Below are 12,015 nucleotides of genomic sequence, written 5' to 3' on the forward strand. Positions count from 1 at the left end.
AACTGGATAATTTTCTCACATACAGTTTTTATGTTATTGTTCAGTTCAGTTCAGATTATTATTTCATCCACCTGCTTGAAATATATTTCTTATGTTGCTTTTGTGTTAATTTAAGCAGATTCTGAATTGACCTTTAGGGTGGCTTTACCTTTCCACTATGTTTAACAAAGGGACATTGACAAAACACAAAATCTCTCATCATTTATTCACTCTCGTGTCAACCTGTATACGACTCATTCTGCTGTGGAACACAAAAGAAGATATTTTGAGGTTTTGTGCCCATACCATGGAAGTCAATAGGGGCCGATGTTGTTTAGTTACAGTCTTCAAAATATCTTCTTTTGCGTTCTGCAGAAGAAAGAACGTCATACAGGTTTGGGTGAGTAAATGATGATTTTTTATATTTTATTATATTTCTGTTTTTGTCCCTCTAACACACCCCTCCGTCTCAACAAATTTGTCAACACTTTCCCATAATCCACCTTGCTCACCACACCCTTTTCTACACCCCATGTGTGCGGCCAACAGCTTTTTTCATTGATTTTGAATGACACAAAGTTGATGCTTAAGGGTTATAAAATGCACCATTAAGTGTTTTAAAGCCCTTGAATGCTTCTTTAATAGATCTTATTTAGAAACAACAAACCGTTTCATCGCTCTGTTCCTTTGTTAAAGATTTTTACTCAGTTATCTAGTGCACCGCTCTTCTCTTGATCCATTCATGCAGATCCATACAAAAACTACCGTCCGACCGTAGTTTACCAGCAAGAATGTGACCCGTCACTGATGTAAAGTGTTTGATAGGATTATTTCACTTTAAAGACGGAACATAAATTGGATTTTGTGGGGGTGTCACCCGGTTTTGGTATATAATGCCTTTTTTTTGTCCAAATCTCAAACAAAGCAAAATCTTTTTTTAAATGCGAACTTTTACTAACAATGTATAAAATAATGCAGTGAAACAGCAATAAAATGCTAAGAAAACGAGAAAGTAAAGCAGTTTATTCATTGCTCAACATTCGTTCATTTTTAAACCAAAAATACATGTGTAATGTATATAAAATATAATGTGAATCAGTTTAATAAAAAGATTTTGACAAATTTAGACTAACAAAAAACATATTTAACAGCATTAAACATTTGACCCAACTTTAAAAAGATCTCACATAACACTCTACAATTAAACCACATTGGCGAGGGATTTTTCAATTTACAACTCATCATCAATTTACCAGAAATCTTACCAGAAATGACAAGTTCTGCTGTATTTGTGTCTGTAAGTCTATTCCAGTAATACACAAATACAGTGTCACAGATTTTACTCGGCCATAAGGTGAAGTGCCATTCTGGTGGTTAGAAGAACCATCGTTCATCCGCGCGGGTTCAAGTGAGACAGTTTTTCATGGGCTGACGAACCTGAGATTGACCAAAAACTCCAGCATTCTCAGGTTGGACAGTCCTTAAAATCACTGCTCGTACACGATGATGAGACCAGCCTGACCACAGATTACTTCCATGGTCCAGTCGGTCTCTTAAATAATGGAGGAAAAGACACATAATTAATAAGAGAAATTAAGACCTGCTCAAGAAACAAAACGTCCAAAATCTCTCAGCGAGAAAAATGTATTCACAGCTGATAATGAGAAACAAATACTGTGGATTAAATCTAAATATCTGGAGACACAAATAATGTTTTAATTGACTGCATTAGATATTCACCTCATGTAGTTTTATGCAAGTGAAGTTAAATCAACCTTGACATTTTATGTCTTCTGCGTTTTCATTTGACAGATGTGTAATAATGGATGTATAATCTAGCTTTCCAGATGGGTCTGATTTGATTTGAGGTATTTTAAATATTTGAGGTATTCAAACTTTAAACACTCAATACTATATAATATAGGCTATGCGTTTGACACGTAACCAGATGAACAAAACGTCTTTGAACAAGCTGAAGAGACAAATAGAAACTCCACATAATAACACATGATTGAACATTTTCATTACATTTACATTATTACATTTGACAGATTTCTTGTTTGCAAGAAATCTTTGATTCTATGAAAGTACCTTGTAGCATCTATCGTGCATATCGTTCACGCCCTACCCTATGTATGCTATATATTAGATATCATGTTTTTGCCTTTCTAGTTCATAAGTTGCAGTTTTTGAAAACCTTTGACCAGCTTATTTTCTTGATCTGTTTTCATCATTAAAAAAGAGGACAATGGCCTCTTTTGCATTACAACCGCTGAGAGACAATTGGCGCACCGTCTGTTAACTTTAATGGCCTCGTGGCTTCACAGAATGATGAACCACAGTTTTAACTCTTCATCTTTCTCTGTGTCTTGATAACAGTGCTCAAACTGTCACCGTTGTGCAAAAGTACACAAATCATGTTTACAAATATGAAACCTTATCCATTTTTTGCCATCGGTGAGGCATCACGCTCAACAGCTGAAATGCACACATAATAACCAAAACATATAAACTAAACTAAATGCATAAGTTATAAAGTAAGTGATAAAAAATTCAGCCTATGTATAATTTTGGAGAAATATTAACCACATAGTTGCAGTAATGGATGATTCATTCATCCATGTGCAGACTGCTGCTTAATATGCATTTAATACACAAAGCACAAAAAAGCCTTCACCTCTACGCTGCCCACTGAGACGTTCACACGTTGCTTGTTGAGCCGCACTGGGAAGACATTTTCCAGCCTTTAGGAACGTGGTGAAGAGCTCTGTTTCTGGAGAAGCTGGACCATCACACCCCGCAGCTCTGTGACCTAAAGGTCCTGTGTGAGCTGCTGAAGATGCTGTAGAGCTGCCACACGCGAGCGAAGCGCCTCCTTCCTGTTTGTCACTACGAACAGCCTTGTGGTAAACTTTCCATGACATCTCAATATTGAGGGCCACTAAAGCACATTTCATTCATCTCAAACGCATCTTTTTAAAAACTTATGACGTGGTTATTGTTCTTTCGACAGAGGAGGAGCGAGAATAGATTCTTTTTCAAATTCAAATAGAAGTTTTAAACTTCAATATTTTTAGCAAGAAACAGACATAGTAAGACAATTAGCATATATTAGTTTTTATATGCTTACATATTCTCATATGATGTGACTTACATGCGTTGTACATACGCTGTGTGCATGATGCATGCAAGGCACAGTATGATCAAATAAATAAATTTTTAAAAAATAAAACATTTATACACCCACATGTCGTTCAAAACTGCATGACTCTTTCTTCTGCGGAACACAAAAGAAGATATTTTGAGAAATGTCTCTGTGGTTTTGTGTCCGTGGAAGTCAATAGGGGCCAATGTTGTTCGATTACAGTCTTCAAAATATCTTCTTTTGTGTTCTGCCGAGAAAAGAAAGTAAAACAGGTTTGGAATGACATGAAGATGAAAGGTTTCTGTTATTTTGGGGTCATCCTTTAAGTCGGAGGAATATAAACCAATAGCTGCATAACCACTTAAAACAGGTCAGGTCAGGTCTCAACCAAAATCTCCATAAAATGCAGAATTTACAGATACGTGACATACTCGACATGGCTTGCTTTGAACGTACGAGCTGATAAACAGGTCAGCTGACCTCTTCATGCTGATAGGACAGAGAAACGTGTTCAGTTCGTTACAGTGACAATATAGATTGAAGTTAATTATGGAAACTGATGAAAGATAGCTGGGTTAGTTTCCATACCGAGAGGACAACCACAGCATCCTTCCTGTGTGTTTGACACATGAATGACTTCCAAGCCCCTTCTCTCGGTTATACTTTAAATGGTTAATTTTAGCAACAAATCTTCTATACAAGCAGGTGCGGAATGTTCCAATTCCAATTCCTTGACGGGCCGGTTTTTCATTTAGCCTCCCAGAAGAAAAACTGTTTGGTGGGTAATGTTTAAAAAGATAGCAAGGGTCAAATGGAAATACAAGGAAGTATTAGGCGGCAAAAAGAAGCACTTTAACACCGTTCCTATCATTATTTGCAATATCAAATAATATAATGTGGATACCGGCTGTTACACAGCTGTTTGCCAATAAAATGTATGATCAGAAAATATTCATATTACATGTGACTGGAAAATGACTAATTATACAACAATACCCATAAAACTGTAATTATGCAAAGGCTGGGGCACCATAAAAAAACGTGAATTAACTTTTTTTGTAAGTAAAATGAAATCTTTTTTCTGTTATTTCTGTAATTTCATTTTTTACCGTATTTCAAAAATATGTGAAAACTCAAAATGTCAAATAAAACTAAAATTCCAGGGGTTTTTTTGCATGTAGAACAATATGCGACCGAGGATGCTGAATATCAGAAAGTCACAAGAAACCAATCAAAGCACTGCAGAATGTGTGAAATAAAAGCAAACGGCTAAAAATAGACATCACAAATCATCCACTTTTATTCCTGGTGTGAAAAAGACAGACGAGATACATTCATTAGGGTTTGACTTCAGTGCAGATGCTTTAATACAATATTTCACTTGTTCATATTTGCGACAACTATTTTGGCCAAAAACTAAAAATAGGATCTCGTGTCCACGGAAACTTACAGAACATCATTTTGGTTAACTGCAATAAATTATACGATTGCGTTATAAAACAAAGAATCCCACACAATCGGACCAATTCTGTAATGAAATAATTCTTCAGGCTAAATACAGCTTCTCAAAGTGCTCAGTGGGGTAAAATGATAAAAACCTGATATCAATAAAACAGCCATACAAAAATGCTTCATTTGCCGTGAATTCCAAGCTAGACACGAACATTTCCTGTGATCTAGTTTTGTTCTTACGCTCTGTATGTTCCCAACAAGAACGTAAACGTCAAGCAGAACTGAGCCATATATGGTAAAGGCAGCTATAGATGCTGGACAGACGCGAAATGTTCCACTTTTGTGGGTTACAAAAAAACATGTAGGTCATTATCTCAACACGAGGTTTTTCATAGAGATTGAAAAAGAATACACAACATTAACTACCTAAAATTGTTCAGCGACAGTTGGCGATGAGCTACGGTGGTGATAGTTTGATGTAGCTTCTCATTCGTGCCCGTGTTAGATCGACCGAGCAGTGCTATGTAAACTTAAACCCTTACTTCTACATGATTTAGCACAACAGACAAACGAAATATAACATCCATAACAATCACATGGCAGTAAAATGAAACTTAAAAAATATCAAGAACAAAATGAAACTTTATAACCAAAGTTGTTGTACATGATTTAGAAGTCTTTGTTGTGAAAGTGTAATTGTTAACAGTCTGTGGTTTGGTCAGCAGCCGCTAAGCAAGCGAAAAAAAGACAAAGATTAAAAGTGAGCAACGCCCACACGTTTTTTCCGATGAAGTGGTCCTTCAAAGAAATTCACTGCCTATATGCAGCAAGGCGACACTCTCAGACTTTGCTCTCAACAAAGGCAGAAGAACAGAGTAAAACAAGACCAGAGATGTTCTGTCTGATGGGGAGCGTATACACCCAAAACACATTCAGAAACAACTTCAAGACATACTAAACACTTCCAAATAAACTTGAAATAACATTAAATAATCCTCTTAAATAACAACAATGAAGAAAAATTTAATATTTATAAATAAGCCACATAAAACTTTCTCATAAAACACTTTTGGGAGAGCAAAAAGTATAAAAATATTTTAAAAGTTTATAAATGTACAAATATCAGACACCGTCCTCCTCACTGTCCTAGCAGGGTTTTTTTGGAGTGTTACAGACGAGCGCAGGAGATCTCAGCAGCTCGGCTCATCCATGTCTTCATCACTCCAGTCCGGCGGTGCATCTGTTCCAAAATAACGATCGCCAAAATTTCCTACCAAAAAAAATGTGTTTATCTGTTTGTATAAAACGTGCTACCTAAAAGCTGCAATGTGTAATATGTTTTGGTAAACAAATGTATAAGTTTAGTCAAATTTGTGTTGCAAAACTCTCTCCTTAATCACCTGGTTCACAAACCTAAATGATTGAGTAAACCTAATGATTGGAATGAGTTATCATTTGGCACATTAAGTCAGTTTGACGTCATTTGATGAAGATCAGTATGTAAAGTAACCTGCCATTTTTCTTACTCAAAAAGAGGGGAGCATTATGGATTGCAGCTTTAACATTTACTGTCAGCTTTGAAATCATATGAAGCCAATAAAATGACGCTGGGGTTCAGTATCTCACCTATGCCAGGGATGATGTGAAAGAGGTCGTTGACCTTCTTGTCGACTGCCGTGGTCATAATCTTGACCTGAGGGAAGGCGTAGGCCACCGAATGAACACCCATCTCCGCCATGAGCAGAGACACCAGCAGGATCTTCTCCTCCTGAACGTCATGATCCTACACACACACACACACACACACACATTGTAAAGTGTGTACATATAAAGGACGATCACAGTCAATGAGTCTAGGGGTTCATTTCAACAAAGAAATATTAAACTGATAATAAAAAAATGAATGAACTATGACCGTCTATCTCGGTCTAATTTTGTCAAATATTTTTTTAAAGTGTACTTGGTTACCATGGAGACAACAGTGTCAGTAAAAAACGTGATAAAAGTAAAAAAATCCCACATATTTGTATCACTTCCAACTAAGCTGTACTGTGTTGAATTGTACTTCACATACAATTTAAATAAAAAGTATGTTTTCATTTTAAAACATTGACTGATTATAAAAAGAAGTTCCAACTTTACACCACAGAATGTGGAAATGACATTTGTTGGTTCAGAAGACAGAATTTACACATGTGACGCATGTAATAAATTTAAATGTCATTCTTCAGACTCGCTAGAAAACAATGACAATAGGAAACAAATGCTTCTACTAGATGTTTACACATTTGAACATATTTTTTTATAAAGCCAAGCACTCATAATAAGTAAACAACGCCATAAACGCAACTCGTCCTCACATCGGCGTCAAGCTGAACATGTGTGAATGTGTTATGTCATGTCGTACGGCCGCTGTCAGATTGTGAGGTTTCACTGTTACGCCTCCACTCAGAGAAAACAAACTGGGCCGCTCTATATGTGCTGTTTGAGTAGGCGTGTGTGCCTGTGCCACTGCACACTATCAATTCCGTTAGACGACAAAGAGATGTTGTGAGAAAAGCTCTTACTAGTAAAACTCTTATGGCCATCATGGCGGCAGCTCCGGTGGACACGGTGCAGTCCATCAGAATCACGTGATCCTCGCCGATGTCTTTGGGTAGACGCAGGTAATGCAGCTGGACGACAACGAAGTGAAATAATGTGACTTTAAAGGCACTGTGTGCAGTAATAATACAATGACAAATAAATAATAATCATTATTTATTTAAATTAATAATTACCCCAAAAGCATCCTAAATGTGATTTTACAGTTTAGTTACACAAAAACTAATGCAAATAATAAAAAGAAAGTGTATAACTGAAAAAAATATTTAGTACTTATATTTAGTACTTAAAAATACTACATCAAAAAATAGAAGTTATATTGCGGTCAAATCGATTAATCGCGATCAATACATTTCCAAAATACTGTATGTGTGTGGGGTGTATATATTTATATGTATATATAAATACACAAAAGTGCATGTATATATTTCAAAATTATGAGTAGTTATTTACATTATGTAAAACTATCAATACAGTATATATTTAAATGTATGTGTGTGCATTTATGTACATATAAATACTTACACCACACACATATATTATATAAACACAGACATTTATTGTGTAATAGATTCATTGATTTTAAAAGCACCAAAAAATAAAAAAATCCTAACTGTGATTTCGCAGTATAATGGAAAAGTATGGATAATATAGTATATAGTATCTACAGTACATGGAAAAGTAATGCAAATATCGACTAAAAATACCAAAATATAAACTATAAATTACTATGTATGCAATTTAAACGTAAATAAACATGAATATATAAATACTACATCAAGTAAATGTCTTTAAAATGATGCATACACTAAGGTTTAAAAAATCTTTAGCTGAGATGTAAACCTCCAAAAATCTTGAATGAAATTTCTAAATCTACCTCGCGTTCCAATTTGTCCATTTTAAAACGTAGTAACGGTAAAAGGGGGCGGTACCTCAGGCTCTCCGGTGTCCTGATTGGTCTGAATGAGGATTTTGCCGATGCGAACATCTTTGCACACGGCTCTAAGCGCGGGCTCCATGGTTTCTCCCGCCCTGAGAATCGACACGCCTGTAATCTGTTTGAAACACAGAATGGCATGGGCCGGCAAAAGGGAATATTTTTTTAAGAAATTGGACTTCCTTTTAGTACCAAACTGTCCTTATTCACTTTGGTTCATGCATTTCAATGATCGTACTCCGAGATTTGAGATAAGATTGATCCAACAAGTAGCGACATTCCACATCATGGCAAAAAATGCACAAACAACAGATCTAAAGTCGTCTTACCCTCTTCCCATGAAAGGTTCTGCCCTCGTAATCCTCACCCTGTGGGGTCTGAACAGTATGGACCTGATGCCCAAAACAAACACATATCTGTTATGTCAAAGCCAAACTGTTTGTGAGCGAGCAAATCAGATGTAGTTAAACTGATCTTCCTCTCTGATTAAAACCAACGCTAAATGATCACTTTTCAGCTCTGTTTTAAGTGTAAAGGTCATTGTGCTGTCGCTCACGGCTGAGACTAAATCTCTCGTTGCGTTTGTTAGTCTGAATTTCCATTGCGGTGGACACGTGAGCCAAGTTTCCATGTCAAAGGCGAGGCCTTCATGCACACATGTGAAAGTCACGGGTCGGATCTAAAGATTTCCCAGCAATCCCTGCTACTCCTGTCTATCACTGTATCTCTGTTTTCACTTTCTCACCTGAGATGGAAGGAACGAAAGCGCTCTCTCTATAAGCAGCCGCATTAACCTCTTGGAGTAAAAGATGAACTCATCTCGACTGGTCTCTTTATTCCTGTAACACATTCATATTGCAAAGTCAATTACAGACAAGAAAAAAGTTGTGACTTATTTGCCGTCTATTAGCTTTTTTGGTGTCTACTGTATGCCAGTGTACTTACAAAGTGGACAAAACTAACTGTAGGAGATACACACATGTAATATTTACAGCCTTTCCCTTCCAGCAAAACAAACCACAAATGGCTGATTCTCACGAGATCTCGGTTTCAAACATTTAACATTTTCTTAAAAACAATCATATCAACAAATTTTATTCATTAAAAACAAGGTACAACGTATTTAAGAAAAAAAAATCAAAGCTTCCTGACAGTAACAAAATTTTAACATTTTTTCTAAAAAAAGGCCTTAAAAATTCTCATTACCGTAACCATTTAAAACTGTCAATCCCATAGCATGTTTAAAAAAAAACAGAAGCCATGATGCCTAAGCAAGTTTTTACATACATAATAAGACATGAATGAAGTATATTTTAATAGAAAATTATACATGCAACATTTTTTTAAATGCAGAAAATGACCTGTATCGGTAATGAGAATAAAAAAGTCGTGTACACAGCGTGAGAAGAGAATATTACACTTTTAACTGCAGAAATATGAAGTAATCTGTTCACCGTTTGAAAGGTACTGGTAGATGTGTTTCTTCACATAAAATCAAACTTTATGTAAATATCTTTGTGTGTTTAAACAGTCCTTTAAAAATGTTACGGAGGGTGACAATGTCATTCATGTACACTTATTTCTTCATTTTCATTATACACATGAATGATCCGTCAATGATTTTTTGTCATTTGAGGACATCTAGTAGAACATCCGATTTTTTTCCAGAATATTTTAAATTACTTTCTTAAATTACAACATATATTGCACTCAGACAATTTGGGACGCGTTACGGTAATAAGAAATAAAATACACAAATAAAATACACAAATAATTAATTCCTATGTTACAATTATTCTTTGTCCAAGGTAGAGAACACAATTAGGTCTATTATGACCATTTTTTGTGGTACCGAATTATACATTTTATAACGATAAAATCTTTACTGCCATGATGTTTCAGTGGCATCGTGAGAATGACCGAAATATTGATGACTCTACTTGTTCCAAGAGACATGTACAAACTTTTGTTCAATAAAAATCTCTCGGATAGCAAACAGCAAATATCATGGTATAGAATACCAAATGGGTGATGTATTTTTTAAGGCCAACCTGGATGTTAGCATCACACAGGCTTCTGAAAGCCAACAAGATTTTTCTGCAAGCCTTTGAACAAAATAAACAATTCTACGCTCCTTTTGAGAACTGTGCCCAGGTTGTATCAGTTTTCTATGATGTTTTAGATGCATTAGTTTTAGATGATGCTTGATGTACCAGACAGGTAAAAATGATGTGTTAACCACATATCTTCTTTCAGGCAACACCCTGGAGTCGACGGAAAGAGACTTCAACTAGTCTGGTAATTTTGGTCATACAAATAAGACCAATACATCATTCGAAACTGTGAAACGTCTACTTTTATTTGTGTACTCTCATAATAACAACAAGATAAACAGGGTGCGTGTTCAGCCGTCTCTGTCTCTGCAAATATCGCTCTGCAATGCGTAACTAAAACTAATTTCAAATGATCCAATTCAAATCGAAAACAAATATTCTGTGATTTTGTAATAAGCATGAAAGTAAAGACTCCTGTCTCAACTCGCTGTGCCTCATTTATCTTTATTTTATAGAAACGAGCGCAGATCCGTGCGCAGAAATCATCTTACGACAGGGTTTACGTGCGATTCAACATTCGTATGCCGCCAATCTCATCGTACAAATGATTGTACTTTATAAAAAACTGAAATCGGTCGTAATTTACATATCACGCCCCTATAAATTAAGGGTGTAGACGCCTCGCCCCTAGATTTGTGACATGGAGAAACATAATCCAGCCAAAAAGAGTAACTTTTCAGATTTAGAAATTAAAGTTTAACCTTGAAAAAGTGGAATCAAAGGAAGTAAAAAAAACAGTTCGGAAAGAGATCACTGCGGTCAACAGCGTTGGTGTAATGAACTCAACTAAAGCTGAGGTTTGTATTTTTTATTGAATATTTATTGGATATTTATGTCTTATGTTTATTGTTGCTTTAAATGACTTTGGTTTTATAATGCATTTAAATTTAAACAAAATGAATCTGACTTCAGTCTTGAAAAACTTTATTCAAGTTACATTAATGTGTTAATGTAAAAACGAATGTAGATATAAATGACTGATCATTTTTGCGACGTAATTATAGAATAATGTTTATATGTAAATGTTTTTATACAGTTTTCTTCATTTAGGTGAAGAGAAAATGGTCTGTGGCGGAGGAGACAGATGAATTTCTAAGCAGGAAAAAGGTTTAAAATGTAATGCTGCTAATCTTGCATTTCAGGCGGCTTAAATCAAGCACACACAGTTTTATGTTTGCAACATTTATTTTTCTCTTTCAGATCTGTCACAGGCAGGACCAGCGGTCTTCAGCCCCCATTAACCGGCCTGGAACCTGCCACACAAAGCCAGGCAACCTCGAGCTGTGACCCAGTGCCACCCCATCAAACATCGCACAAATAAAAAACCATCAAAGCATGCGTGTTTTCTCTTTTCAATAGAATGCATATTTGTCAAACAAAGAAGTTATCATCTTGCAAATAGGTCAACTTACCCATTGCTTGTAATTATATTGATTACTGTAGGTTTTTAAATGTTTTACTTTTAATTGTGCATTTTAATTGTGGTAAACTATCTTAGAAGTGGCCGGGAAGTGCAAAACATAACAACAAATCGCAAAACTTAAAACAAATCTAAAAGCAAAATCAAAAATGCAAAATCAAAATGACAAGCCTGAAAACGCAATATCAAATGTAAAAACAAAATAGCAAATCTTAAAACACAACAATTCGGGAAACAAAATACGTCAGAAACCACAATGACAAGTCAGAAAACAAAAAGACAAGTCAGAAAACACAACGACAAATCAGCCAAACGGGAAAAGGTAGGTATTTTGTTGGAATGGGACAGCAACTGCTGATTGGAC

The 12,015-nt window shown here is 35.7% G+C and overlaps 1 protein-coding gene and 1 long non-coding RNA gene across 5 annotated transcripts in view; both read right to left on the minus strand.

The window, feature by feature from the left end:
- Positions 1-982: 982 nt before the first annotated feature.
- On the minus strand, positions 983-2,772 carry LOC130571770 (uncharacterized). The gene is made up of 2 exons (XR_008965123.1): positions 2,657-2,772; positions 983-1,531 (listed from the first exon to the last, which is right to left on the minus strand). It is a non-coding gene; the product is annotated as an uncharacterized LOC130571770 (long non-coding RNA).
- Positions 2,773-4,407: 1,635 nt separating this feature from the next.
- uckl1b (uridine-cytidine kinase 1-like 1b) overlaps positions 4,408-12,015 on the minus strand; it is a 38,988-nt gene continuing 31,380 nt past the window's right edge. For all 4 annotated transcript variants that reach the window (XM_057362916.1, XM_057362917.1, XM_057362918.1 and 1 more), the window contains exons 10-15: positions 8,863-8,956; positions 8,447-8,509; positions 8,113-8,235; positions 7,144-7,251; positions 6,203-6,359; positions 4,408-5,846 (exon numbers count right to left, since the gene is read on the minus strand). In XM_057362916.1, the coding sequence (XP_057218899.1) occupies positions 5,767-5,846; positions 6,203-6,359; positions 7,144-7,251; positions 8,113-8,235; positions 8,447-8,509; positions 8,863-8,956 (625 nt within the window). In that variant the 3' untranslated portion in view covers positions 4,408-5,766. The remainder of the gene's footprint in view (positions 5,847-6,202; positions 6,360-7,143; positions 7,252-8,112; positions 8,236-8,446; positions 8,510-8,862; positions 8,957-12,015) is intronic.

This window comes from Triplophysa rosa, linkage group LG21 (genome assembly GCF_024868665.1).
Source record: "Triplophysa rosa linkage group LG21, Trosa_1v2, whole genome shotgun sequence".
Taxonomy (NCBI): Eukaryota; Metazoa; Chordata; class Actinopteri; order Cypriniformes; family Nemacheilidae; genus Triplophysa; species Triplophysa rosa.